At 44.2% G+C, this 26,086-nt stretch overlaps 1 protein-coding gene across 3 annotated transcripts in view; it reads left to right on the top strand.

Moving 5' to 3' along the window:
- LARGE1 (LARGE xylosyl- and glucuronyltransferase 1) overlaps nt 1-26,086 on the top strand; it is a 603,452-nt gene that overhangs the window by 353,856 nt on the left and 223,510 nt on the right. For all 3 annotated transcript variants that reach the window (XM_068561740.1, XM_068561739.1, XM_068561741.1), the window contains one exon: nt 4,789-4,960. In XM_068561740.1, coding sequence (XP_068417841.1) covers nt 4,789-4,960 — 172 coding nt within the window. The remainder of the gene's footprint in view (nt 1-4,788; nt 4,961-26,086) is intronic.

Genomic DNA, 26,086 nt, shown 5'->3' with positions numbered 1-26,086 from the left:
CAGATGTGGTAGCCAGTTTCCAAGATAGCCCTCGATTATCCCATCCCCTGGTACTCACCCTCTTGTCTAGTCCCTTCCCACGTTGCCCAGGGCTGAGCTGTATAATCAGTAAGACATGGCCGAAATGACACCATGTAACTTCTGAGGCCAAGTCATAGAAGACATCCTAGCTTCTTTCTTGTTCTCTCTTGGATCACTCACGCTGGGAGAAGCCAGCTGCCATGTTGTAACGGCGTCCAGACAGCCCTATGGGGTGGTCCACGTGGCGAAGAACTGAGGCTTCCTGCTAACAGCCGGCATCACCTCTCAGGCGTGGAGGAGTGAGCCTTCTTGAAGCAGATCCCAAGCATTTAGATGTCTGTAGGCTCAACCGACGTCCTTACTACAACCTCATGAGGAATCCTGAGCCAGAGCCACCCAGCAGATACGCTCCCAAATTCCTAACACAGAAACTGTGCGAGGTAATAAGTATCGCCGTTTTAAGCTGCTGTGTCTTGAGGTAAATTGTTATGCAGTAAAGGATAATGAATATACACTAGGCCATAGACTCCTCAAGCACCAGCCATGTTTTATTCGTTGTGGATGCTGGTCCCTAGCCCCTCCTCCGTACCTGACCCATATTAAGTGTTCTGTAAATGCTGATTTAAATGATTCCAACTGAGCTAAACTGGAGCATATTTTTTGCTGGCAAGGGTAAATACAAATGCAGATGACTTTATCTAGTAGGTAAGAATCTCATCTTTTCTGTCGCTCTAAATAGAATTGGTAACAATATTAACAATTAAAAATAATAGCCAGTACCTATATACAGCATCAGAATTCTCAAAAGCCTATAGAGTATGTTCTGTGAGGATGCCCATTTTACAGACGAGAAAACAAAGGTACATTGAGGGTTAGTTACTTGCCCAAAGTGACCCAGCCAGTGAGTGATGGAGCCAGGATTCAAACCCAGGCAGTCAGACTCTGGAGTGCGTGAAAAGCTAATATTGAGCGCTTATGATATAGCGAACACTGAACCGGGCCCCCTAGTTCTCTTGCCTCATTTAATGCTTTTGCAAAACTCATGGGATCTGTATTTATGTTCTCTATTTCATGGGTGAGGAGTTTGAGGATTAGAGAGATGAGCCTACCAGTGGGAATCTGGCCATTCAGACTCCCAAGCTTATGCTCAGTTCATGACCCCGCGTGGCACTCTCCGGAGTCCCCACCCCATCCGAGCTCCTCACCCTCCATTTCTCAACAGTTATGTTCTGAACATACAGGTTGGTTGCCAAGACGACCACTCAGAAACGACATGAAAGGCAAATGACTTTTCAGACATTCTGCGTCTAGGATGGTTTTTCCTTTTTAATTTTAAAAAATGGGTCACGGTGATTTGTAATCCATAGGAAAATGTTGGTAGGGATAAGAAATGTATTTTGAGTAATAAATATTTCCAGAATAATGAGGAAAGCTTACAGCTTACAAATAGAGCAACTCCTTAGGAAGGGAGCAGGATATGCTACTATTATCCCTATTTTTCAGATGAGTAAATTAAGGCCCAGAGAGACTTCAGAGCCAGGAGTATCCAACTCCAAAGTCTTTGTACCTACTTGCCTTGAAAAACTGCTTCTTGACGAACATAGATTTGGCTGGGTTGAGGCAGGGGCTTGGCTATGGCCCTACAGTAACTAATCCAGGAGCGGAGAGCACGTCTGAATAGGCCCGGGGCTGCGGGAAGGGTGAAGAAGAAAGAAACACTGGCATCATTTCAGAGTAGAATATCTAGGGCTGGGGGACTGAAATATGAGGTAAGGGGAAGGACTCGGTCCTCATCCCCCAAATTTCAGGTACTGAGGTAATAATATCTGACCTTTAGACTAGTTGGAAGGGATGTAAATAAGGTAGCACATAGAAAGCTCTTCCCACAATGCCTGACACCCAGTAAACACTCAGCAAATGCTAGATAGTATTTTCTGTTGTGATCATTACGGGAGCATCCCAATGCCTCCTTAAAAACAATGCCTTTAAGAAGAAATAGGGATCATTTCCTGACAAAACCAGCCTCTTTCCCTGCTTTCCCTTGTTTATCAAAGGTCAGAAACCAGCCTCACCCCTGAGATATCACTTTCCTTCACGCCCCGGGTTTTAAGCACTCACCTTTGGGGATGTGTATTCTGTCAGCCCTTTACCTCCATCCTCATGTCACTGTTCTGGTCAGATTTCCTGAGTAACTTTTCTTTGGACCACCCAGCATCACATGAACCCTAGAATCACTTGCAGCACTTCACAGAAACTCCCCTTGGGGTCCATGCCCCCAAGGACGTGGCCACTTTGGGAAGGTGAATTTCCCCTTGACAGCACCCACCACCCCCTACTTTACACAGCAACCCTTAAAACCTGGGATTGCTTTTGTTCCTTTATGTAAGTGCATTAGGTGGTATTCTTGAGCACAGTTGGATTTTTTTGCTAATTAAATGTCAGAACATGCTGCTTAGAATTATTAACAGCCATTGCAAGGATAATAATCTTTCCATTAACATAAACCTAACTTTCATTCTTATTATTGTTTTAATTACATGAACCCTTTCGCGTGCTGAGTGATGAAGAACACTCTAGGATATTGCTTGGCTAGGCGGTGGTGTTTCTACAGGGTTCTCTGGGGTCAGTCTGCATGATGCCCTCCAGGTTTCTGCACCTTGCCTCTGAGGATGGACTTCTCCCCGTTGACCCCAAGACTTCATGTCCCTGGTTAGACTGAAGTTTATTGTAGGGTGGAAGTGAGATCAGTAGCAGTGTGGATTGCTACTGAGAGTGCCCCGAAAGGTTATATGGGTGACCACTCTCACCCATTTCTTTCTTTCCTCCTAAAACCAAGGATGTGCAGTCCAATTTGGAGATCCACCAGAGGGGGCTTCACGTTTCCCAGTAGATCCCAGTTTGTGATTTACTAATCTTTTATATAGAAATATAGGAAAAAGAGATGGGTGATTTATTTTCCCTGTCAAAACAGTCTCTATTCCCTACTTCCCCTTTACTGTCAAAGGTACAATAACTTATCATGCTCCAAATCCTGAATCATCTGAGCCTGGGAAGTGCTGACACACATTCACTAGGGGAAGGGAAGTGGGCTTTATGGATACTGGATGCTTTGTAATCCTCCCAGCAATATTGTGATGTGAGTGTCTTAAGCTCCCATTTTGCAGATGAGAAAACTGAGGCTTATGGAGGTTAAATGACTTGCCTGAGGTCACACAGCTTATTGGAAGTGGAACTGGTGCTAAAGCCCAGGCTCTGGGGCTCAACAAGCTGTGCCTCTTCCAGTGTACTGTGCTGACCTGGACCCTAGCAATTACAGATACCTCTTCTCCTAGTTGAGGAAAATGCCAAAGGTAGCATTTGAACCCAGGCCTGGCTAACTCTGCAGTCATGCACGTGATCAGACATTTTTTGAGAAATGACTGCGTTGTTACCATAATACAAATGACATTGTCCCTGCCTCAAGGAGTTCCAGTCCAGAGCAGGAGGGAGACATGGAAAATTAGACACAGCACGATGGCTTGCTGTGCTGGAAGAAGGGAAACAGCTTGCTTTGGGAACCCTCGCCCAGCCTCGGGCAGCGGGGAGGGGCTGCTGGAGGGTACCTTCTAAGTTGGAACTCGGAGGAAGAGCAGGATTTGGACAGAGGCAGAGCGTGTTCCATGCTGCTTCTAAGAGAAGGAGCCATTTATGACAAATGCATCTGCTTCTCACCACACGTTCTTTCCCCCTATAGATTCCTTAGTTTTCTTTCTGGGATTTTCTTTCTGAATACAAACTCATTCAAATGCTTCCTTTACCTCTAATTGAACACTCTAACTTAATTGATTATGTATTAAGTCGGGGACTTGGGGCGACATTCAAGCCTGGGCTCATGTTAATATTATTTTATTCCTGTAGTCCTACTGTTCTGTAATGCATCTGAGTGCCTTGCGTGTGTGTAAAAAATAAAGTCAGGAGTTGGAGCCATCTAATTAGATGGCTTAACCCAACGTGCTGGTGTTTGGTCTCCACCAAGCTCTCCTGCTTTGATGGTAACCAAAATAGATGAATAAGTTAATCAAAGGTCTGATTAAATAGCACGGCTCTGCAGCATGGGCCGATGATTGCCAAGCTTCAGTTCAGGCAAATTCTCAGGGGAGAGAGGAAAGTGAGCTGAGTTCCCAAGGCCAAGGCTTACATGAAAAAGAGTTATATAAAACCCACTGGAGGGAATTACTCGAAGTCCTCAGACCTCAGATCTTAAGATGATGACCAGCTCCTTTACAGCTTTAACAAAATAGATAAGCATAACAGTACCATTGAATAGTCATTTTTAATGACACAGAAATGGAATATGACTTAAAGAAATATATCTACCCAGGAACAATTAGGTACTGGTTGCAAAAAATATATACAGTATGATTCAATTTTTGAAACCTTTATTTCTTGTTTTGTGCATATTCTTATTTCCTCCAATGAGCCTATATAATTTCTATAATAACAAAGATCTTATTTTTAAAAATCTGAACATAGTGTTTGCATGTGATAGTTATTTCATAAACAGTACTTTCCTTCTCCCTTGATTCGGATACATTTTATTCCAAAAGAACTTCATATGCCATGAAGTTACATGAACAGGTCTTTAAGAAAATATTCATTCATTTACTCAACAAATTTTTATTCGATGCTTTTTATGTACCAGGCACTACTTATAATGGTTATGCAAAAAAATTAATGTAGTGATTTGTTTTCCTTTCTCCTACTCCCTCTCTTCACTGCCCTGTCTAGTCTGAAGTTTCCTGGATCCCCAACAAACATTACTCTGGGATTTACGGTCTGATGAAGCTTGTCCTCACCAAGACTCTTCCTGCCAACCTGGAGAGGGTCATCGTCCTTGACACAGACATCACCTTTGCCACCGATATTGCAGAGCTCTGGGCTGTGTTCCACAAGTTCAAAGGTAATGGTAGCTCATTTTTTTTTCTGGTGTCTTTGAAGATGTCAGCATGTCAAGAATAGTGATTTTTTTTTTCCCAATGTGAGGTCAACTCTTAGTGAGGTCCTTCTGATGAAACAGACAAGGAATTATAAATAGAATTGAGCATCAGTTTTAGTACTGCCATTTGAAACATGTTAAACTGGAATTTGCTTGTGTTTCTTTAATAATTGAAGAGGTAAGATCTGTGTTCGTAGGAAGAACCCAGTTGAGGGTTGCTGAATTGCTTGGTAAGAGACAAATATCAAATGTGTGTATTTTGTATGCAGATAATTGAGTTGACTTCCTGGTGTGGAGACATGCATTTATCAGTTTTCTCTTTTTATCAAATGATACTTTGATTGCTGAGAAAGCCTGTGAGGTGGTGGATGGGCATTGATTATAGAGTGTTTGCAAATGTTCTTATGGCTTCCATTAATGTTGTGGTTTATCGTTTTAAAGAAGTATATAAGTTTAGCTTTTTAAGACGTTCCTTCTAATCTAGTTAGTTTCTGTAGCTCTTGTCACTGCCCCAAGGTATGTGCGAGTATGAGGTGGGAAATTGTGAGCCCGATGGGTGTACGTAACTTTGGTGTGGATGCATGAGAGAAGTGGCAAGTTAGCACAAACCTTGGACTATTATTTAATACCCCTCTTCCAGGGGTCTTCCTTAAAACTGCATAATTTTTTAATTTTATATTCTCAGTATTAGACAAATACCATGAGAGATAAATATGGCAGTGAGATTTTTTTCTTCTGGCTTCTGCACTCTGGCTTCTGTGTTTAAAATCCCTCCTGCCTCTTTTCTATAGCTCCTTATCCTATGAAGGTGAAATACTGCTTAGTGATTTTAAATCACAGCATTTTCACGAATCAGGGGATATTCCAGTTGGTTTCTGTTTCCGTTCATGGACAGAAGAGTAAATTCCTCACCCACTCCCATCTCTGCCTGCTTCCTTCTGGGGGCCTCCCAGCTCTGGGGTAATTGAAAAAAGTCCTCAGCACACCATGGGGGGAAGCACTCTGACCCTTGGACTCTTTTCCTTGTCAGGATCAAAACTTTCCTTACTCGTGTCAATAATGGCACTAGTTTTACTAGTCATTTAGCAAAGCTGTTGAAATGGAGTGTGTCTCAGCTTTCTGATCTCTTCTTCATAGAATGTTTGGATCTGTCTTTTTATTTCACAAGTCAAGGAACAGAAGCTTGGTAGGATGCAAGGTTCCACCCAGAGCTGAGACCAGAATGCCTGTGTGTTGGCTTCCCTGTGCATCTCTTTTCGAGTCCCCCTATCAGATCTGCTGGGTTTTTCTGATTACATTGAACTCACTGGCGACAGTTTTTCTATAGTTATGTGGTTGAGTTGGCCAAAAAGTTCTTTCGGGTTTTTCCGTTAAGATGTTATGGAAAAACCTAGACGAACTTTTTGGCCAACCCCATATTTTATTCCTGTTTTCATGCTGATGTTCGGTATTCAGTGATGTATTTATTTAACAGGCGCTTATTGCGTCCCCACTGGGCGTCACTGGCTGTAAGGAGTGGGCTCTGGCTGTAAGATGAGCAGTGAAGGGGAGTGAGAGTTACCACCTCTCCTGAAGGGGCTAAAGCTGGGACAGTATCACAGCAGAGGTGATGATCGTGTCTGTCTTGCCGGATAAGAGTAGTGGTTGTGCGCGGTGGATGCCCACATTCCCCTCTGGAATAAAGGGCTTCTTCCTCCAGCTGCTGGGAGCATTGCCTGCAGATGGGCTCAGCTCTCAGCCCCCTTTCGGGATGATCTTAGGCGAAGAGAGTCACCTTGCCTGGGGCCGTGCCCCCTTCCTGGGGCACCCCACATCGTGGACCAACTGATGGATGTGGGATCTTGCAGGATCCACTGTAGCCTTCCCTGGAGTCCGCCTGGCAGCTCCATTTCTCCCTCTGCCCAGCCCTGCTGGTGTTCCTTCCCTTTCATAGGTGCTGTTCCAAGAGCTCTCCCTAAGTTAACCTCCTGCGTGCTCGCTCCCATCCTGGAGTCTGCTTCCCAAGAAACTCACTCTGAAATATTCATTCAGAACTGCAAGTGTCCCCTGGATAAGTGTAACTCAACAAAATCCTGGAACAGGTGGCCACTAATTGTAGCCTTGTAACTAGGAAATCGCTTTTATTCTGTTCCAGCCAGGACCTGCCACAGTGCTGGTGGGGTTCTGTCGCCAATCATAACAACAGTAATAATGCTGGTGTTAAATCGTACCCGTCCCATATCATCTGTGGAAGGGAAGGCTCCCAAGGCTCTTTTTGCTCCCAGAGCTGGCCCAGGGATTTCGATTTGGAGGAGGGCTCTGAGACTCAAGGCAGTTTCTGGGGCAGAGCAGAATATATGGGTCAAGGTCATAGCAGGGGAAATTTGAATGCGTGGAGTTGATTTAATAGGCTTCGTTTATTTGTTCATTCTCTCACTGGTCCATTTCTAGCATTAGTTAGGCCTCCACTGGAATATATTAGATGCTGTTGTTAGAACAGGACACCTGCCTTCAAGGAGCTCACTAACAAGGCATACTGTCTTCCGCTTTTATCTATCAGCATCAAAGGAGTGAGTATAAAACATCTGAGGTTTTCCCATGACCACCCTAACTTTTCTGGGAAAATATGGAAGCGAAAAGAAAATAAGCTCTTTTATCTTTTTCATACGGTACTCTTTTGTACAGGGTTTGTTTTGTGTGTGTGTGTGTGTGTGTGTGTGTGTGTGTGTGTGTGTGTTTGTGTGTGGTTCTTTCTTTCTAAACTGGAATGATTAGAAGCCAGGTCATGGTACAGGAAGAAAGTCCCTTAGGACAGACCCATGAATGTAGAATGCTCTGATCCAAGAGGGAGAGTTCCCCTCTCATAAAGGCAATCGCAGTTGACATCTTCACTGTAAACGTTTTGAGTGATGTTGATGCAGTTTGGCCTTGTTGGTTTTTCTCTGGTTTGGAACAGCTAGTTACCTGGGGCTGCAGTGGCTCTTGTGTTCAGTCCCATATAGGCTTGACTCCTTAAGGATGCTGTGAAATCGCCCTTACCTAAAGTCATTACGTGGAGAACCTAGTAAGAAGCTTTTTGTGAGGACTTAGACCATCCTCAGCCTCTGCCGTGGGCAGCTTTGTGTGCCTCTTGGGGATGTGCACGTGCTCCCTGAGCCCTGACTTCGCCTAAGTTGCAGATGCTCCCCCCTCAGCATCTGCACCCTTATCAAGCCTGCTCTACCTGCTGGAGGATTTTCAGAGCCTCTGATTCTTAATAGGAAGAATCGGACATGCCATTGATGGCTAGAATTAGGAGTCACATTTACTGAGCTCCTACTAGCTGCCAAATAGTTTGCTGACTGTTGGGAGTGTTGCAAGAATAAATCAAGTTCAATCCCTATTCATTTGAGTGTATATGTGAATAGGGGGAGAGAGACGATAAACAAAAAAATAAATAAATAAAATATATAGTGTATTAGGTGGTGAATAGTGCTCAGGTGGAAATTAGAGAAAGGAGATAAGGGATGCCTCTGTGTGTGTGTGTGTGTGTGTGTGTGTGTGTGTGTGTGTGTGTGTGTATTATTTTAATATGCAAATAGGGTCATAATGGAAGATCTTACATGAAAAGTGACATTTAAGCAAAAATCTGAAGAAGTTGAGATGACAGGCATGCCAGCTGTCTAGAGGAAGGGTAGGAATAGTGTCCTAGCCAGAAGGAACAGCAAGTGTGAAGTTTCAGGAGTGATGTGGCCTGACTTATTTGAGGACTCAGATGGAGTTCAGAACAGAGCAGAGTGAGCCCAGGAGAGGGGTGGGGGCTGGTGAGGTCAGATCATGGGGACCTTTGTAGGACAGTGGGAGGATTTTGTCTTTCCTTTCAGAGATATGGGAAGCTGATGTCTGGCTTTGAGCAGAGGAGTGAGGTGATCTGATTTACATTTTTAATGCATCATCCTGGCCACGGAAATGATTTCTGAGATGGTTGCAATCGTCCAGGTGAGCCATGTTGTGGACTCAGACCTGGATGCGGCAGTAGGGGTGAAAGACGTCATCATATTAGGTACATTTTGAAGGTCAGATAGTCAGGATATCCTGTTGATTGGATGTGGGGAGCAGGGGCACAGGAGTGGAGGATGCCCCAAGGTAGCTGGAAGGGTGAGGTGGCAAATGTGAGATGGAAAAGGCTGCAAGAAGAACAGGTTACGGGGGATGATCAGGAGTTTGGTTTGGGGCGTTTTTAAATTTGAAATACCTAACTGGACATCCACATGGAGATGGGAAGGAGGCAGGCAGATAAAATGAGTATTTGTAAAGCAAAGGGAAAGTAACTACTGTTTCTTAAGTACTTCTTCTGTTCCAGGCACTGAGCTAGAAACTTTGCACATTTGAAAATCAAAATAAACTGGGTCCAAGAGAGGTTAAATAACTTCCCATGATCAAAGAGCTATTGCACAGCATGGCTGAACCCAAACTGTTTGGCTCTGGAGTCTGTGCTCTCTCTGCTACCTGCTGCGTCCCCTCCAGGCTTCCTGATGGCATGGAGGAGGGCATGCCCATCACCTGGGAGGCGGGGTCTGCATCTTAGTTAAGGTGTGGCTGCCGATCATGAGTCAGCTTGACCCTTGGGTGCCGTAGTTTTCCATAAAAATTTGGAAATAATATCTGATTCTAGCAATCTGGGGAAGTTGTTGTAAAGGCATAAATAATAAATGTGCAGCCTTAATTTAAAGCTTTTGGAAGAAAGCCATGCTGAATAGTCAGGTTAGTATTTGTATTCATATGGACAAACACCTTCCCTTTAAGAAGACCCTATTGCCATAGTGTCAAGTTCTGGCCTCAAAACAGGTATGGTGAGTGGAGCAGTGCCTTGCCCAAGAGGCCATCCAAGAGGCCAAAGGCTTACTTGCAGCAAAGTGGGCTTCTGGAGCTGAACCTGGGGCCCCAATCTGACATCTGCTAAGGGCACTTTCCTGGCTTGTTCAGCACTCCAGATCAGTCAGTGCAAAAAGGCGGAAATGCACACTCCGGCTTCCCGAGGCACCCTTTTCCACTTTGCAAGTACAGCCTAGGTACAGAATGTCACCATCCTTTGCCTGATTTCATCAAACAAGCCTTCTGACAGGTCTCCTATCCTCTAGCTTTCTCCTGCCTTCAGTCCATCTTCTCCAGGATGACCCAGCCGTGTGGCTGACAGGGTCTTGGTGCTCCGACCAGGTGTCAGGCCTGAGCCACTGAGGTGGGAGAGCCGAGTTCAGGACATTGGTCCACCAGAGACCTCCCGGCCCCTCGTAATATCAGTCGGCAAGAGCTCTCCCAGAGATCTCCGTCTCAATGCTAAGACCCAGCTCCACTCAACGACCAGCAAGCTCCAGTGCTGGACACCCCATACCAAACAACTAGCAAGACAGGAACACAACCCCACCCATCAGCAGAGAGGCTGCCTAAAATCATAAAAAGTTCACAGACACCCCAAAACACACCACCGGACGCAGTCCTGCCCACCAGAAAGACAAAATCCAGCCTCATCCATCAGAACACAGGCACCAGTCCCCCCCACCAGGAAACCTACACAACCCACTGAATCAGCCTTACCCACTGGGGGCAGACACCAAAAACAATGGGAACTACGAACCTGTAGCCTGCAAAATGAGACACCAAACACAGTAAGTTAAGCAAAATTAGAAGACAGAGAAATACACAGCAGATGAAGGAACAAGGAAAAACCCACCAGACCAAACAAATGAAGAGGAAATAGGCAGTCTACCTGAAAAAGAATTCAGAGTAATGATAGTAAAGATGACCCAAAATCTTGGAAATACAGTGGAGAAAATACAAGAAACATTTAACAAGGACCTGTAAGAACTAAAGAGCAAATAAACAGTGATGAACAACACAATAAGTGAAATTAAAAATTCTCTAGAAGGAATCAATAGCAGAATAACTGAGGCAGAAGAAAGGATAAGTGACCTGGAAGATAAAATAGTGTAAATAACTACCACAGAGCAGAATAAAGAAAAAAGAATGAAAGGAATTGAGGACAGTCTCAGACACCTCTGTGACAACATTAAATGCACCAACATTCGAATTGGTCCCAGAAGAAAAAGAGAAAAAGAAAGGGACTGAGAAAATATTTTAAGAGATTATAGCTGAAAACTTCCCTAATATGGGAAAGGAAATAGTCAAGTCCAGGAAGCTCAGAGAGTCCATACAGGATGAATCCAAGGAGAAACACACCAAGACACGTATTAATCAAACTGTAAAAAATTAAATACAAACAAAAGATATTAAAAGCAGCAAGGGAAAAGCAACAAATAACATACAAGGGAATCCCCATAAAGTTAATAGCTGATCTTTCAGCAGAAACTCTGCAAGCCAGAGGGAGTGGCAGGACATATTTAAAGTGATGAAAGGGAAAAACCTACAACCAAGATTACTCTACCCAGCAAGGATCTCATTCAGATTTGACCGAGAAATTAAAACCTTTACAGACAAGCAAAAGCTAAGGGAATTCAGCACCACCAAACCAGCTTTACAACAAATGCTAAAGGAACTTCTCTAGGCAGAAAACACAAGAGAAGGAAAAGACCTACAAAAACAAACCCAAAACAATTAAGAAAATGGTAATAGGAGCAAACATATCGATAATTACCTTAAATGTAAATGGATTAAATGCTCCCACCAAAAGACATAGACTGGCTGAATGGATACAAAAACAAGACCCGTATATATGCTGCCTACAAGAGACCCACTTCAGACCTAGGGACTCATACAGACTGAAAGTGAGGGGATGGAAAAAGTTATTCCATGCAAATAGAAATCAAAAGAAAGCTGCAGTAACAATTCTCATATCAAACAAAATAGACTTGAAAATAGACTATTACAAGAGACAAAGAAGGACACTACATAATGATCAAGGAATCAATCCAAGAATAAGCTATAACAATTGTAAATATTTATGCACCCAACATAGGAGCACCTCAATACATAAGGCAAATGCTAACAGCCATAAAAGGGGAAATCAACAGTAACACAATCATAGTAGGGGACTTAAACACCCTACTTGCACCAACGGACAGATCATCCAAAATGAAAATAAATAAGGAAACACAAGCTTTAAATTACACATTAAACAAGATGGGCTTAATTGATATTTATAGGACATTCCATCCAAAACCAACAGAATACACTTTCTGCTCAAGTGCCCATGGAACATTATCCAGGATAGATCATATCTTGGGTCACATATCAAGCCTTGGTAAATTTAAGAAAATTGAAATCGTATCAAGTATCTTTTCCGACCACAATGCTATGAGACTAGATATCAATTACAAGAAAAAATCTGTAAAAAATACAAACACATGGAGGCTAAACAATACACTACTAAATAACCAAGATATCACTGAAGAAAGCAAAGAGGAAATCAAAAAATATCTAGAAACAAATGGCAATGAAAACACGATGACCCAAAACCTATGGGATTCAGCAAAAGCAGTTCTAAGAGGGAAGTTTATAGCAATACAATCTTACCTCAAGAAGCAAGTAACATCTCAAATAAACAACCTAACCTTACCCCTAAAGCAATTAGAGAAAGAAGAACAAAAAAACCCCAAAGTAAGCAGAAGGAAAGAAATCATAAAGATCACATCAGAAATAAATGAAATGATAGCAAATATCAATAAAACTAAAAGCTGGTTCTTTGAGAAGACAAAATTGATAAACCATTAGCCAGACTCATCAAGAAAAAAAGGGAAAAGACTCGAATCAAGAGAATTAGAAATGAAAAAGGAGAAGTAGCAAGTGACACTGCAGAAATACAAAGGATCATGAGAGATTACTACAAGCAACTATATGCCAATAAAATGGACAACCTGGAAGAAATGCAGAAATTCTTAGAAGAGCAGAACCTTCTGAGACTGAAACAGGAAGAAATAGAAAATATAAACAGACCAATCACAAGCACTGAAATTGAGACTGTGATTAAAAATCTTCCAACAAACAAAAGCCCAGGACCAGATGGCTTCACAGGCGAATTCTATCAAACATTTACAGAAGAGCTAACACCTATCCTTCTCAAACTCTTCCAAAATGTAGCAGAGGAAGGAACACTCCCAAACTCATTCTACGAGTCCACCATCAGCCTGATACCAAAACCAGACAAAGATGTCACAAAGAAAGAAAACTACAGGCCAATATCACTGATGAACATAGGTGCAAAAATCCTAACAAAATACTAGCAAACAGAATCCAACAGCACATTAAAAGAATGATACACCATGATCAAGTGGGGTTTATTCCAGGAATGCAAGGATTCTTCAATATACGCAAATCAATCAATGTGATACACCATATTAACAACTTGAAGGAGAAAAACCTTATGATCATCTCAATCGATGCAGAGAAAGCTTTCAACAAAATTCAACACCCATTTATGTTAAAAACCCTCTGGAAAGTAGGCATAGAGGGAACTAACCTCAATACAATAGAGGCCATATATGACAAACCCACAGCCAACATCATTCTCAATGGTGAAAAACTGAAACCATTTCCACTAAGATCAGGAACAAGACAGGGTTGCCCACTCACACCACTATTATTCAGCATAGTTTTGGAAGTTTTATCCACAGCAATCAGAGAAGAAAAAGAAATAAAAGGAATCCAAGTCGGAAAAGAAGAAGTAAAACTGTCACTGTTTCCAGATGGCATGATACTATACATAGAGAATCCTAAAGATGCTACCAGAAAACTAGTAAAGCTAATCAATGAATTTGGTAGACTAGCAGAATACAGAATTAATGCACAGAAATCTCTTGCATCCCTATACACTAATGATGGAAAATCTGAAAGAGAAATTAAGGAAACCCTCCCATTTACAATTGCAACAAAAAGAATAAAATACCTAGGAGTAAACCTACCTAAAGAGACAAAAGACCTGTATGCAGAAAACTATAAGACACTGATGAAAGATATTAAAGATGATACAAACAAATGGAGAGATATACCATGTTTCTGGATTGGAAGAATCAACACTGTGCAAATGACTATACTACCCAATGCAATCTACAGATTCAATGCATTCCCTATCAAACTACCAATGGCATTTTTCACAGAACTAGAACAACGAATCTCACAATTTATATGGAAGCACAAAAGACCCCAAATAGCCAAAGCAATCTTGAGAAAGAAAAACAAAGCTGGAGGAATCAGGCTCCCTGACTTCAGACTATACTACAAAGCCGCAGTAATCAAGACAGTATTGTACTGGCACAAAAACAGAAATATAGGTCAGTGGAACAGGATAGAAAGCCCAGAGATAAACCCACGCACAAATGTTCGCCTTATCTTTGATAAAGGAGGCAAGAATATACAGTGGAGAAAAGACAGCCTCTTCAATAAGTGGTGCTGGGAAAACTGGACAGATACATGTAAAAGAATGAAATTAGAACACTCCCTAACACCATACACAAAAGTAAACTCAAAATGGATTAAAGACCTAAATGGAAGGCCAGACACTATAAAACTCTTAGAGGAAAACATAGGCAGAACACTCTATGACATAAATCACAGCAAGATCCTTTTTGACCCACCTCCTAGAGAAAGAGAAATAAAAACAGAAATAAACAAATGGGACGTAATGAAACTTAAAAGCTTTTGCATAGCAAAGGAAGCCATAAACAAGACGAAAAGACAACCCTCAGAATGGGAGAAAATATTTGCAGACGAAGCAACTGATAAAGGATTAATCTCCAAAATATACAAGTAGTTCATGCAGCACAATATCAAAAAACAAACAACCCAATCCAAAAATGGGCAGAACACCTAAATAGACATTTCTCCAAAGACGATATACAGATTGCCAACAAACACGTGAAAGGATGCTCAACATCACTAATCATTAGAGAAATGCAAATCAAAACTACAGTGAGGTATCACCTCATCAAAAAATCTACAAACAATAAATGCTGGGGAGGATGTGGAGAAAAGGGAACCCTCTTGCACTGTTGGTGGGAATGTAAATTGATACAGCCACTATGGAGAACAGTATGGAGGTTCCTTAAAAACCTAAAAAGAGAACTACCATACGACCCAGCAATCCCACTACTGGGCATATACCCTGAGAAAACCATAATTCAAAAAGAGTCATGTACCAAAATGTTCATTGCAGCTCTGTTTACAATAGCCAGGACATGGAAGCAACCTGAGTGTCCATTGACAGATGAATGGATAAAGATGTAGCACATATATACAATTGAGTATTACTCAGCCATAAAAAGAAAGGAAATTGAGTTTTTTGTAGTGAGGTGGATGGACCTAGAGACTGTCATACAGAGTGAAGTAAGTCAGAAAGAGAAAAACAAATACTGTATGCTGACACATATATATGGAATCTAAAAAAAAAAAAAATGTTTCTGAAGAACCTAGGGGCAGGACAGGAATGAAGATGCAGATATAGAGAATGGACTTGAGGAAACGGAGAGGGGGAAGGGTAAGCTGAGACGAAGTGAGAGAGTGGCATGGACATACGTACACTACCAAATGTAAAATAGATAGCTGGTGGGAAGCAGCCGCATAGCACAGAGAGATCAGCTAGGTGCTTTGTGCCCACCTAGAGGGGTGTGATAGAGAGGGTGGGAGGGAGATGCAAGAGGGAGGAGATATGGGGATATGTATATACGTATAGGTGATTCACTTTGTGATACATCAGAAACTAACACATCATTGCAAAGCAATTATACTCCAATAGAGATGTTTAAAAAATAAATAAATAAAATTAATTTTTATTGGAGTATAGTTGATTTACAATTTTGTGTTAGTTTCAGGTGTACAGCAAAGTGAATCAATTATACGTATACATCTATTCTTTTTCAAATTCTTTTCACATTTAGGTTGTTACAGAATATTGATCAGTATTCCCTGTGCTGTACAGTAGGTCCTTGTTGGTTATCCATTTAAAATATACAGCTAACATTTTGAAGCATTTATTCTGCTCCCGCCACTCTGTTAAACTTTGAGTAAACTCATTTAAGCCTCATGACACTCCCTTGAAGTAATTACTGTTAATGTTCCTGTTTTAAAGGTTTGAGAACAGATGGTTCAGGAGACAAGGTAGCTTACCCGCAGTCTCAGCTCTTAAGTAGAGCTGAGATTTGAACTCAGGGAGTCCAACTCTAAATTCAGTACTCTCTACCTTTCACCCTACTGTCCCTGGAAGAGCAGGTGGTGGGTCTTAGAGTCTCTTCGGAGAGACCAGAGTTAGACATAAGAAAGAACTCTAGGTGACCATGTAAAGTTTGTAGAGGGTGGGCCCGTGGTGATGTAGGCATTTAGAGAACAGGAGTGTCAGGCAAAATCAGAGGCATAGGAAAGTGTGGTTTTCCTAGGATTTGAGAAATAAAACCTCAGTCTCCGGAATCCTGGCCCAGCTTGTGACATTCCAGGACACCCTGTTTAAAGTAGCTGTGCACCCCAAGAGCTCTCCCCATGTACCCATCATTGTCCAGTAGAATATAAGCCAGAATCAGGGCTCCCCGAGGGACTCTGTGAGCACAGGCAGGTTACTCGACTTCTCTGGGCCTCAGTGAACCAGGAACAATGCCAGCGGGGTCCTTGCGAGAAATGCACAAGATGTCGTGCATTATTCTTCCCATGTTCCGTTTTCTCTAAGGACTCCTGCCAGCAGGTATGGGATAATGGCAGATCCCGTTAATGGGTGTCTGCTCCATTATCTCACAGCCTTGTCCACAAAACCATTGGGTGGACACGGGATGGCTGTAAGTGTACAATAATGTAAAAAAGCTGAATATGAAGAACTTTGGAAGTATTATTTTTGAAAAGACATGTGTAGAGCCTTTGTGGTTATATAATCACTTGCCTTGAAGGGGTCTTTGGCACTCTTGGACCTTTCCGCAGGTGTCTTTCCTTCTTACCTGGTCATGACCTGCCCCTCCCTCCTTTGCCGCTTCCCCTGCTCTCTCCCCTCACTCCCTTTCTCAGTGGAACTGGTTGGGTAGGAGAAGCTTTGAAAGGAAGACACCAAGTTTAAATCCCTGCTGGTCTACTCATCAGCAGGCTGACGTGGGGTGTTCATTTAACCTCTCATCCTCGCTTCTGCACCTGTACAAGGAAAATGCTCACATTTTCTCATAGTGACGTGAGGTCCGAGGAGGTGATTCACTGATCCCGGTACCCAGTGGATGCTCTGGCCACAGGAGTTCCCTTCTCCTTTCCTTCCTCCTCTCTCCTGTGTCGAAGTTTGTTCTTATTCCCTGTGCCCCTTCGCTGACCTCCAAATGAACCTTCCTCCCTTTAGCTGGTGTGAAAGGAATCAAAGAAGGCCTTTCAGGACGACTACTACGTAACCTGTTTAAGCATCTTGTGGGGAGGAGACTCTCTGCGGTCAGGGTCCTGTTCATCTCACATCAGCTCCTGACAGTTTCTGAACTTGAGAGACTGCTTTGCCGCAGGGAAGAGAAACAGAAACTTTAAAAGATGTAAAGCCTCACATAAAGTGGTTTCAAATGACTCCACCAGCCAGTGTGTGCATGGGTGACATGCTGTCAGTTCAGAAGGCTCTGGAATTCTAACGGGAGCGAGCCACTCAGGGTGTGTGGTCTTTGTTGTCAATCACAGTATTCCACTAAAAGGCTGGGGCATTTCTTTATCTTCTGGGCATGGTTTTAAACGTTCTCCTGCACTCCTAGTATCGATGGAGCTCCTTCCTCACCACCAGTTTTCATTGTTTGGTTCTGTGTTTTACCTTCTAATTCCTGGTTGATTTTCCCCTTGGAAACTCCCCAGGGCCTCTTTAGTCCTCTTTCCTCCCCCTCCTTCACACCTGTTATCCGGCTGCCTTCCACTCCGAATCCAGGAACTACACTCTGATTTTCTCCTTACATGCTTCACGGTGCTTGCATTTGGCAAGCTGAGATGCTCACCATGGGGGGAGCCTCAAGAATTGTATTCCTGGCGAAATGGGGGAAGAGGTTTCAGTTATTTTTCAGATTAATGGTGAAGTGGATCTGCCTTCTCTTACTCTATTAGGAACATTCTTTACCTTCCCTGATTCTCTTTTGTGCTGTAAACGTGGGAGAATGGTATGGTAATCACTGCCCCATAGGCTACATTTTGGTGGTGAAGTCGCCAAATAGCTCTGCCTTACACAGTACTTAATAAATTATCTTCCCCTTCCTCTCCTTCTGCATCTTTGTTTTCATCTTGTTCTTCAACCTGAAACTCCTGCGAGTTGGGGGAGCAGAAGCTTCCCTGCTTCCCTGCCCCCTCTGCCTCCCTGCCCATCCTGCTTCCCTCCCCTCTCCCTGCGTCCCTGCCCCCTGCTTCCCTCCCTCCTCTTCCACCCGCTGCCTCCCTGCCTTCCACGTTCCTTCAGTCACTCATTCTTTCATTAATTCATTATCTTTTGAGCCCTTGGATCTGGCCTAGGCCTGGGGGATAAAATAGTAAATAAGACAGGCCGACCTGCCCCCCACTCCTCCCCGTGCTAATTCCTATTAGCTGCTTTATCTGTGTCGGGCGCCAGGCTATCTCATTTAGCCCTCAGAAGTCCTTAAGTGTCGCGCCTGAGATCATACAATGAGGGGCAGTGGCGGAGCCTGGATGGAAGCCAGGCCGCCCCCAGGCTGACCTCAGAGCCCACGCTTTTAACCACTAGATTCTAGATCCAACTCAACACACAGTTACGTTAGAGTGTGGAAAGTACCTTGAAAGGCGGAATTCAGGGTGAAGTAGAATCACAGTTTGGGGGGAAGCAGTCCTGGCCAGGAGGGTTGGGAGGGTCAGGAAGGCTTGTGAAGGAAAGAGGCATGAGGACATCAGCCTTCATGGCCCACTTAGAGGGAATGCCGTATCCAGAGGCCTGAGGTCCGGAGAGAGAAGCGGTGCAGACGCTGAGAGAAACATCGAGGTCTCTTCCTCAAACAGATCAGGTGGGCCCTGCCTTTGGTCCTTTGCTCTGCTGTGCCTCTGCTGGGAACGCTTGGCCCCCAGATCTCTCCCTGTCTTGCTGCCGTAACTCCCTTTAAGTCTTTGCTCAGATCTTAGCATCTCAGTGAGATTTCTGCCACTTGGCCCCTTTCATCCTGCAAACTGGGATACCATCCCCTCCCTCACACCCTGTTCTTTTCATGTTTTTTATAGCATCCATCATCTTCTAATCTAGTTTATGATTACTTATTAAGATCGCTGTTCTGCTCTACCCAGTAAGCAAGACAGACCCAGGTACCGGGGACGTGGCTGGCTTTACCTGGTCATTGTGTGTCTTTCCTGCTAATACATAAATATCGTGAGGGCAGGGATCTTTGTCTTGTTCCTGATGTGTTCTCAGCACTTAGAACAATACCTGGCAGGTGCTCAGTTAATAAATGAACAAATAAACATATGATTCTAGGCGGTTTGCAGAGCGGGAAATAAGGCAAGAGAACCATGAAGGGTTTTGTAAATTACAGCTTTGGGTTTTATCCAAAGGTAACTGAAAGACAGTTCGGAGTTTCAGGTATAGAAAAGGATGCTCAGGTTTTCAGATTTGAAAAGGTTCCTTTGGCTGCAGCGTGGGGATGTTCTGAAAGCAGGAAGCAGGAAACCAGTACCTTGAAAGAAAGTTTTGGCAGCAGGTAGGAGGCTGGCTACTGCTGCACTGCAGGCAAGATATGATAGTGGCCTATAGCAGCGTATTGCCCTTGGGGACGAGCAGAGGACGTGGACGAGAGATGAACAGGGAAGTAGAGTGGATGAACCTGGGTGACGAGTTCAGTGTTGGACATGTGGAGATGGAATGAACAGGTCTGGATCTTACAAAAGAGGACGGCTGGAGGTATCTTTAGGTGTTTCCTTATCGGAATGAAGTAGAGCTGTTTTATTAAAATGTTCTCACCGGGTTATGACGGTTTCCTTTTCTGGACTTCCAGGTGTAGAATCCAGGGGTGCCCATGCTGTGGCTTCCGGCCCTGAAGGGAGGGTGGCTTGCTGGATCTGCTGGATCTAATGGGAGGCTGTTGGGCGGTGGCAGATGGGGATCTGCAAGTCCAAAGGCTGGGCGAGGTGTGATTGGCGAGCTGTGCTTAGCGAGGAGGGGAGGCACACTTCATCGGAGGAAGGGTCACGGAGCTCACCCTGATTGTGTCAGGAGCCCCTGACCGTGCAGCCCATACCCAGCGAGCGACGTCGCCTCCTGCCTCAAACTGCCACTGCGTCATCAAGCCAGCCACATCCTGAGTGTCCCTGTCTGCACAGCTCCCGGAATGGGGCAGGACAGCCACTATGATCTTTACATCCCCAGGATCCCCCAATGGAGCAAATGGGACTTGTGTCCACTCTGTGACTTCCCTTCATGCACAGGGATCCAGGCTCTCTGTGAAACGAGCTAGAGAAACACTGTGGGGCCCATACGGAAGAGGAGGAAAGAGATATTTCTAGAAGTGACTGTGAAGTATTTCTTTCCCTTAGTCCTTACCCAACTCAAGTGTCCACTCCTGGAGTGATAGGACAGAGCAGCCCAGGGCCTTTCCTGCGGTCGCCCCCCCATCCATCCTCTTATCATCTTTATAACCTTGGCACTACTCACATCTCTGAACCTCCATTACCTACAGGCAAAATGGAGATGGTAACACTGCGAGGGTGACGTGAGATTGTACATAGAAAGGTCTCAGTGCAGTTCCTGACAGAGAGTGAGCGGCAACAGTGTTTTGCTGCTGCTGTTGCTAATATGAGGATCATTTTACTGTCATCACAATAAGGCAGCTATCTACATACCTAAGAGATTCCGATGGGAGGATCTTCATCTTAGAGGAGATGGTATTAGTCCTCCATGAGTAAGAAAAGTTCCCCAGATATCCTTGATCAAGATGAGGAGGGGGGGCTTCCCTGGTGGCGCAGTGGTTGAGAATCTGCCTGCTAATGCAGGGGACACAGGTTTGAGCCCTGGTCTGGGAAGATCCCACATGCCGCGGAGCAACTAGGCCCGTGAGCCACAACTACTGAGCCTGCGCGTCTGGAGCCTGTGCTCCGCAACAAGAGAGGCGGCGATAGTGAGAGGCCCGCGCACCGCGATGAGGAGTGGCCCCCGCTTGCCGCAAGTAGAGAAAGCCCTCGCACAGAAACGAAGACCCAACACAGCCAAAAAATAAAAATAAATAAATAAATAAATAAATAAATAAAAATAATAATAATAAAAACAAATACAGGTGTAATGACATCATCTTATTAAAAAAAAAAAAAGATGAGGAGGGGGGCCTGGGAGGGTCACGTGAGAGTAAGAGTCAGGATTTTGTCCTGATTGGAAAGAGCTGGCTGTGTGTCTCAGTGGGGGAGACCAGAGACGGTAGAGAGTGACCCTCCCAGGACCTGGGTGGAGGCCCGGCTCTCCCAGGAATTTACACTTCAGTTTTAAAGGGACTGATATTTCAGAAGCAGAATCTGTAATTCACCTGGTCCTTTGCAGGGATTTGTTATCTCAGTTCTTCGATGCAGGGTTTTTCACATTTTACGGTTTCTGAAATTGAGAAGTGACTTAACCAGAGCAACTTGACTGATGGTCTTTTTCTCCTGGAAAATGTTTTGCTATATCCTACAATCAGTGCCCCCTTAGAAGCCAGAAAATATGGCATTATTATTTTAATTAGTATTATTTCTCTAGCTTTTCCTTTTATCTTAGAGCGGTGGAGGAGAGATGGATGGTGGGTAGGGCTCTGGACTGGAGAAGTAAGAGCTGAATTGGGAGGCTGATTAGAATCAGTGAGAGAGAAGGATTTTGGGGTCTTAGTGGACTACTCCTTGATTACCTTTTATTGTATGACCACAGGGTCCTGTGACATTGTGCTGTTGCTATTTTTGGTAAATACCTTGCCTGTATATCACATGTTGGAATGGTTACCACCTCCTGATGGGCCCATGGGATTTTTTTGAAAATTTCAGGGAGAGATACTGAAAAGTTTAAGCATTAAACCTAAAACTACAGGAAGTTACTCTGCCCAAAGGTCTTTTCTCACTCATTCAGACACTCCATAAGTATTTACTGAACACCTACTTGGTACCGGCCACACAAGTTATTCTCTCTAATACCTGGTCCATTAGACATTCCTGTGACTAACTCATCCTTATTTGAAAAAATCAGATACTTCTGGAACCATTTTAGGGTTACTTGCCATTAATGTGAATTACTTAGCCAGATTGCTTTTCTACTATTTTTCTGATATCAGCTGCCTTGAGTCAAGGAGATTTTGATTGTGAACGTAGCTATTGTGGATGCATGAAGGGGAGAGGGCTGTCCTAGGTCATTCTGGGCGGAGGGAGGGTGAGGAGGCAGGTTGGCACCAAATAAAGGCACGAGAGACTTAGTGGGAGTGACGGTGGGAGACAGGTGCAGTCCAGGTAGTGGGAAGAGGTGAGAAGCAAATACTTATCAAATAAATTTATGGAGACAAAGCCAAAGCCCATCTTTAGAATCATGTGCTCAGAAAAGAAGCCTTTCTTCCTTGTTTGTTCTAAAAGTATCTGGGGCCAAAGGGGTCTTCCGTGAAGGTTAGCTCTGCTCCGAGTCTATATTAGTGAAATATCAAATTGGATTAATAGACATGTGATAGCCAAGCAGTAACCTAATGATCACTTACAACTGATTTCTCTGAGCAGTACTTCTGAGTTGTGGGGTGGAGGGTGGCTTTCAGTATCAGAATTACCTGTGGTGTCTTTGCAAATTGTGCAAGCCCAAGGCCCACTCCCATCTCCCACCAACAGCCTGGACAGCACCAGTACTTTGACAGCCATTGCCTTCATGCAGGGTTTCTCCACCTCAGAGCTCTTGACATCCGGGGCTGGATAATTCATCATTGTAGGGGGCCGTCCTGTCCTTCCCTAGCCTCTACTCACTAGGTACCAGTTGCACCCCCTTCCCCAGTTGTGACAACTAAATGTATCTCCAGGCATCTTCAAATGTCCCCTGAGGGCAAAGTCCTTCTCTGTTGGGAGCCACTTCCTTAGTGGCCCTCCATTACTGACCAAAAGGTGTAGGATGTCAGGTGCTGGTGGTGGTAGTTTAAGTGGTTGATAGTGGCTAGCCCCAAAGAGGAAATGAAATCTGAACTTCCTACCACTTGTTTACTGGTTCATATCTTGGAGACCCCCTAACCACGTGCCCTTTTTGAATGACTTTCTGAGTCAGCCCTGTGCCCAAGCTCCTATCGTGTGTGCTTCAGACTTCCTTCCCCTTCTTTCTTATACTCGACACTAGCCTCCAAGATGCTTGAGCTATGAATTTTCTCCTCTCCTAGGGCCACAGATAGCTGAATTGCCAGTAGTAAATTTCCTCTTTCAGAAGATAAATAAATGCACTCATTCCCTTGTACCTGGAAGGAAACGTGATACCAAGGGAAAGTATGATTGAATTGACCCGACTCAAATGCGTCCATAGCCATAGATTTGGGGGTAGGACCCACTGGGGTTTACAATCTTCCCTCGAAATTACAAGAGGATCCAACGTGCTGCCCATCTACAGACTCATGAAGAGAGGAAATCGTGTCGTTCTGTGACTATCACAAGGACACAATTTTTTTTTCTCCTAAACGCATATCCGTAGATTATTAGCAGAATCTAATATATGACAAGGACGGACGTGGCCTGTCAAGGAAGACAAATAGCTTTTCTCTTCTCTGTGCGGTGCGCTGGGCTTGCCCATCTGGAAGAGTGCAGTGGACAGAGTTGTGTGTGCTGATTCTTTATTGAGATGGATGGAGGGGCCGTTGAAGGGAACACTGTCAACTGGTATAGGACCAGGTGATATCACCAGCTTCCCTAGAAGCCAAAGGATATTTTTTTTTATTAACAACCGTCTCCATTCGACAAGGAAGCTTGGGTTTCTGTTTTCTTGTTTGCCTTTTGATGGGTCTCAGGACAAAGAAGGTATGGCAGTTTGGGGCTTCTCTTCTTTACTGCTTAGACGTCAAAAGACCATATCCCATAATGGCAAAAATTCTTAAAAGATTAAAAAGAGGATTTCCCAAATCTACCCAGTAATCTTTTTTGGGGTGTTGGTGGGGAGGAAATGATACTGATACTAGGATATGAAAAAAAAAAAAAAAAAAAAAAGAGGCATCCCTTGAACGGTTTTGGGTGGAGGTGAAGAGGAGGGGAGGGAGGGTTGGTTGGTAGGGATGGAACTCACGTTTTTCTTTTTTAAAGTGAACTTTTAAAATTTTGGAACAGTTTTTGATTTACAGAAGAATTGTGAAGTTAGTACGGAGTTGCCGTATACCTCGCACCCAGTTTCCCTTATTGCTGTCTTGCATTAGGGTGGTACATTTGGGGGGTAACTGGCTTTGATGAGACGCCTGGTGCAGTCCAGACTCTGCACGCAGCCTGGGTGTCCCACATGCGTTAGCTCCTGTCATCCTCACAACAGTCCTGACACACGGCTCGTCCAATCCACATCTTACAAGAGGGAGAACCAATGCTTAGAAAGGTTGAACAGCACACTCAAATCATCTGACTGGTAAGTGGGAGAGCCACGATCTCAGCCTCTTTCATTTGTGGATTCAGTTCACAGGCTTTTAAGCACTGCTGCTTGTCATTGTAGTCAGTACTGAGCTCTAAGGATGGATAAGATGATTCGCCAGCCTTCGTGAAGGTGAATTCTAGTTGAGAATTCAGAAGGGCAAATGAATACTAAGACAGGACTGTGGTGAGAGATGCGGGGCATGTACCAAGCACAGTGGTGCCGTCATGGGAGGGGGAATTAACTTTGGGGACTGGGAAAGTCGTCACTCACGACATAAGATACATGGGTCTTGTGGGTTGGCTGCAGATCTCCACACGGCAGAGGGGGACCAGGGAGAACAAAGTGGACCAAACTCACAGCATGAAACAGCATGGCATGTTGCCTGAACTTCAGGGGGTTCCCTCCGGCTGGACCATCTTGTACAAAGAATTGCTTATGGGAGGATGGATTGGAAACATGCTGGAAGATTGCAGAGTAGGCGGGAGGTAGATCAGGGAGGGTGTGGTGTGTGGCATGCCACGCCAGGGAATTTGGGCTTTTCCAGAAGATGGTGAGAATCCATCAACAGTCTAAGGAGAAGAGTGATCTAATCAGGCTGGTCAGTCCTCAGCGTAGAAATAGGTGATTGAGCCGCAGTGGGGGAATGGGCTGGATGGTGCAAAACCAGAACCAGAGTCCAGTTAGTCGCCCATGTCAGTAATCCAAGAAACAAATGATCATTGCCTGAGCTAAGGTGGAGGTAAGATGCAGCAACATAATCAATTAAAAATGGGTGTTCCGATAAGATGCGGTACGAGAGAGAAGATTTGTCCCTGTTTTCCAGTTTAGTAGATTAGGTGGGAAATACAAGAGAAAGCGTAGATTTAGGGTGAGAAAATAAGTTCAGCTCTTTTAGCTCTGTGATTTTGTGCTGGCGGTGGTTAATGTTTATAGAACAAATGCTTCCTTACAATGCACTACATTTGTGCTTCACAAATAGAAGTTCTGTCCGAACTGCCCAGCATCCATGCCCCCCCACCTCCACAAACATCAGCAGAATGTCCCTTTTTCTTTTGAAAACCATGTCTCTCCTTGTCTTAATTGGTTTTCAGTGTGCGTAAGGGGTGGTGATTCCATCCCTGGCTGCAGGACATGACCCAGTCCTGTCCAGCAGCAGGACTGCAGCCGTCTCCCTGGCTCTGGTGATTGGTCCAGGGTGGTTGTGTACCCGAAGCTAAGCCAATCACAACTAATGAGCATAGGCGAAGGACTTCTGTTGGAACTTCTGGGAGAGATTTTTCTACTACGGTTGCTAAACTATGAGAAGGTGATTGGAACTTCCGTTGGTCATTTTTCCGCTGTGTCCAAGGTCCCCAAGACCACCCCTAGATTCAGTGGTCTATGAGGAGGACTCATAGGACTTAGCATGAGTCAAACTCATGGCTATGACTTACTACAGCAAAGGACATAATCAGTAGAGGAAAAATCAATAGGACAAAATCAATAAAGGAAAAAGGTTCATGGGGTGAAGTCTGGAGGTAACAAGGCTCAGGCTTCCAGAATCTTCTCCCAGTGGAGTCACACAGGACACACTTAATTCCTCCAGCAGTGAGTTGTGGCAGCATGCGTGAAATGCTGTCCACCAGGAAAGC

The sequence above is a fragment of the Eschrichtius robustus genome, chromosome 13, assembly GCF_028021215.1.
Source record: "Eschrichtius robustus isolate mEscRob2 chromosome 13, mEscRob2.pri, whole genome shotgun sequence".
In the NCBI taxonomy this organism is placed as follows: Eukaryota; Metazoa; Chordata; class Mammalia; order Artiodactyla; family Eschrichtiidae; genus Eschrichtius; species Eschrichtius robustus.
This window is presented reverse-complemented; position numbering and strand designations above follow the sequence as displayed.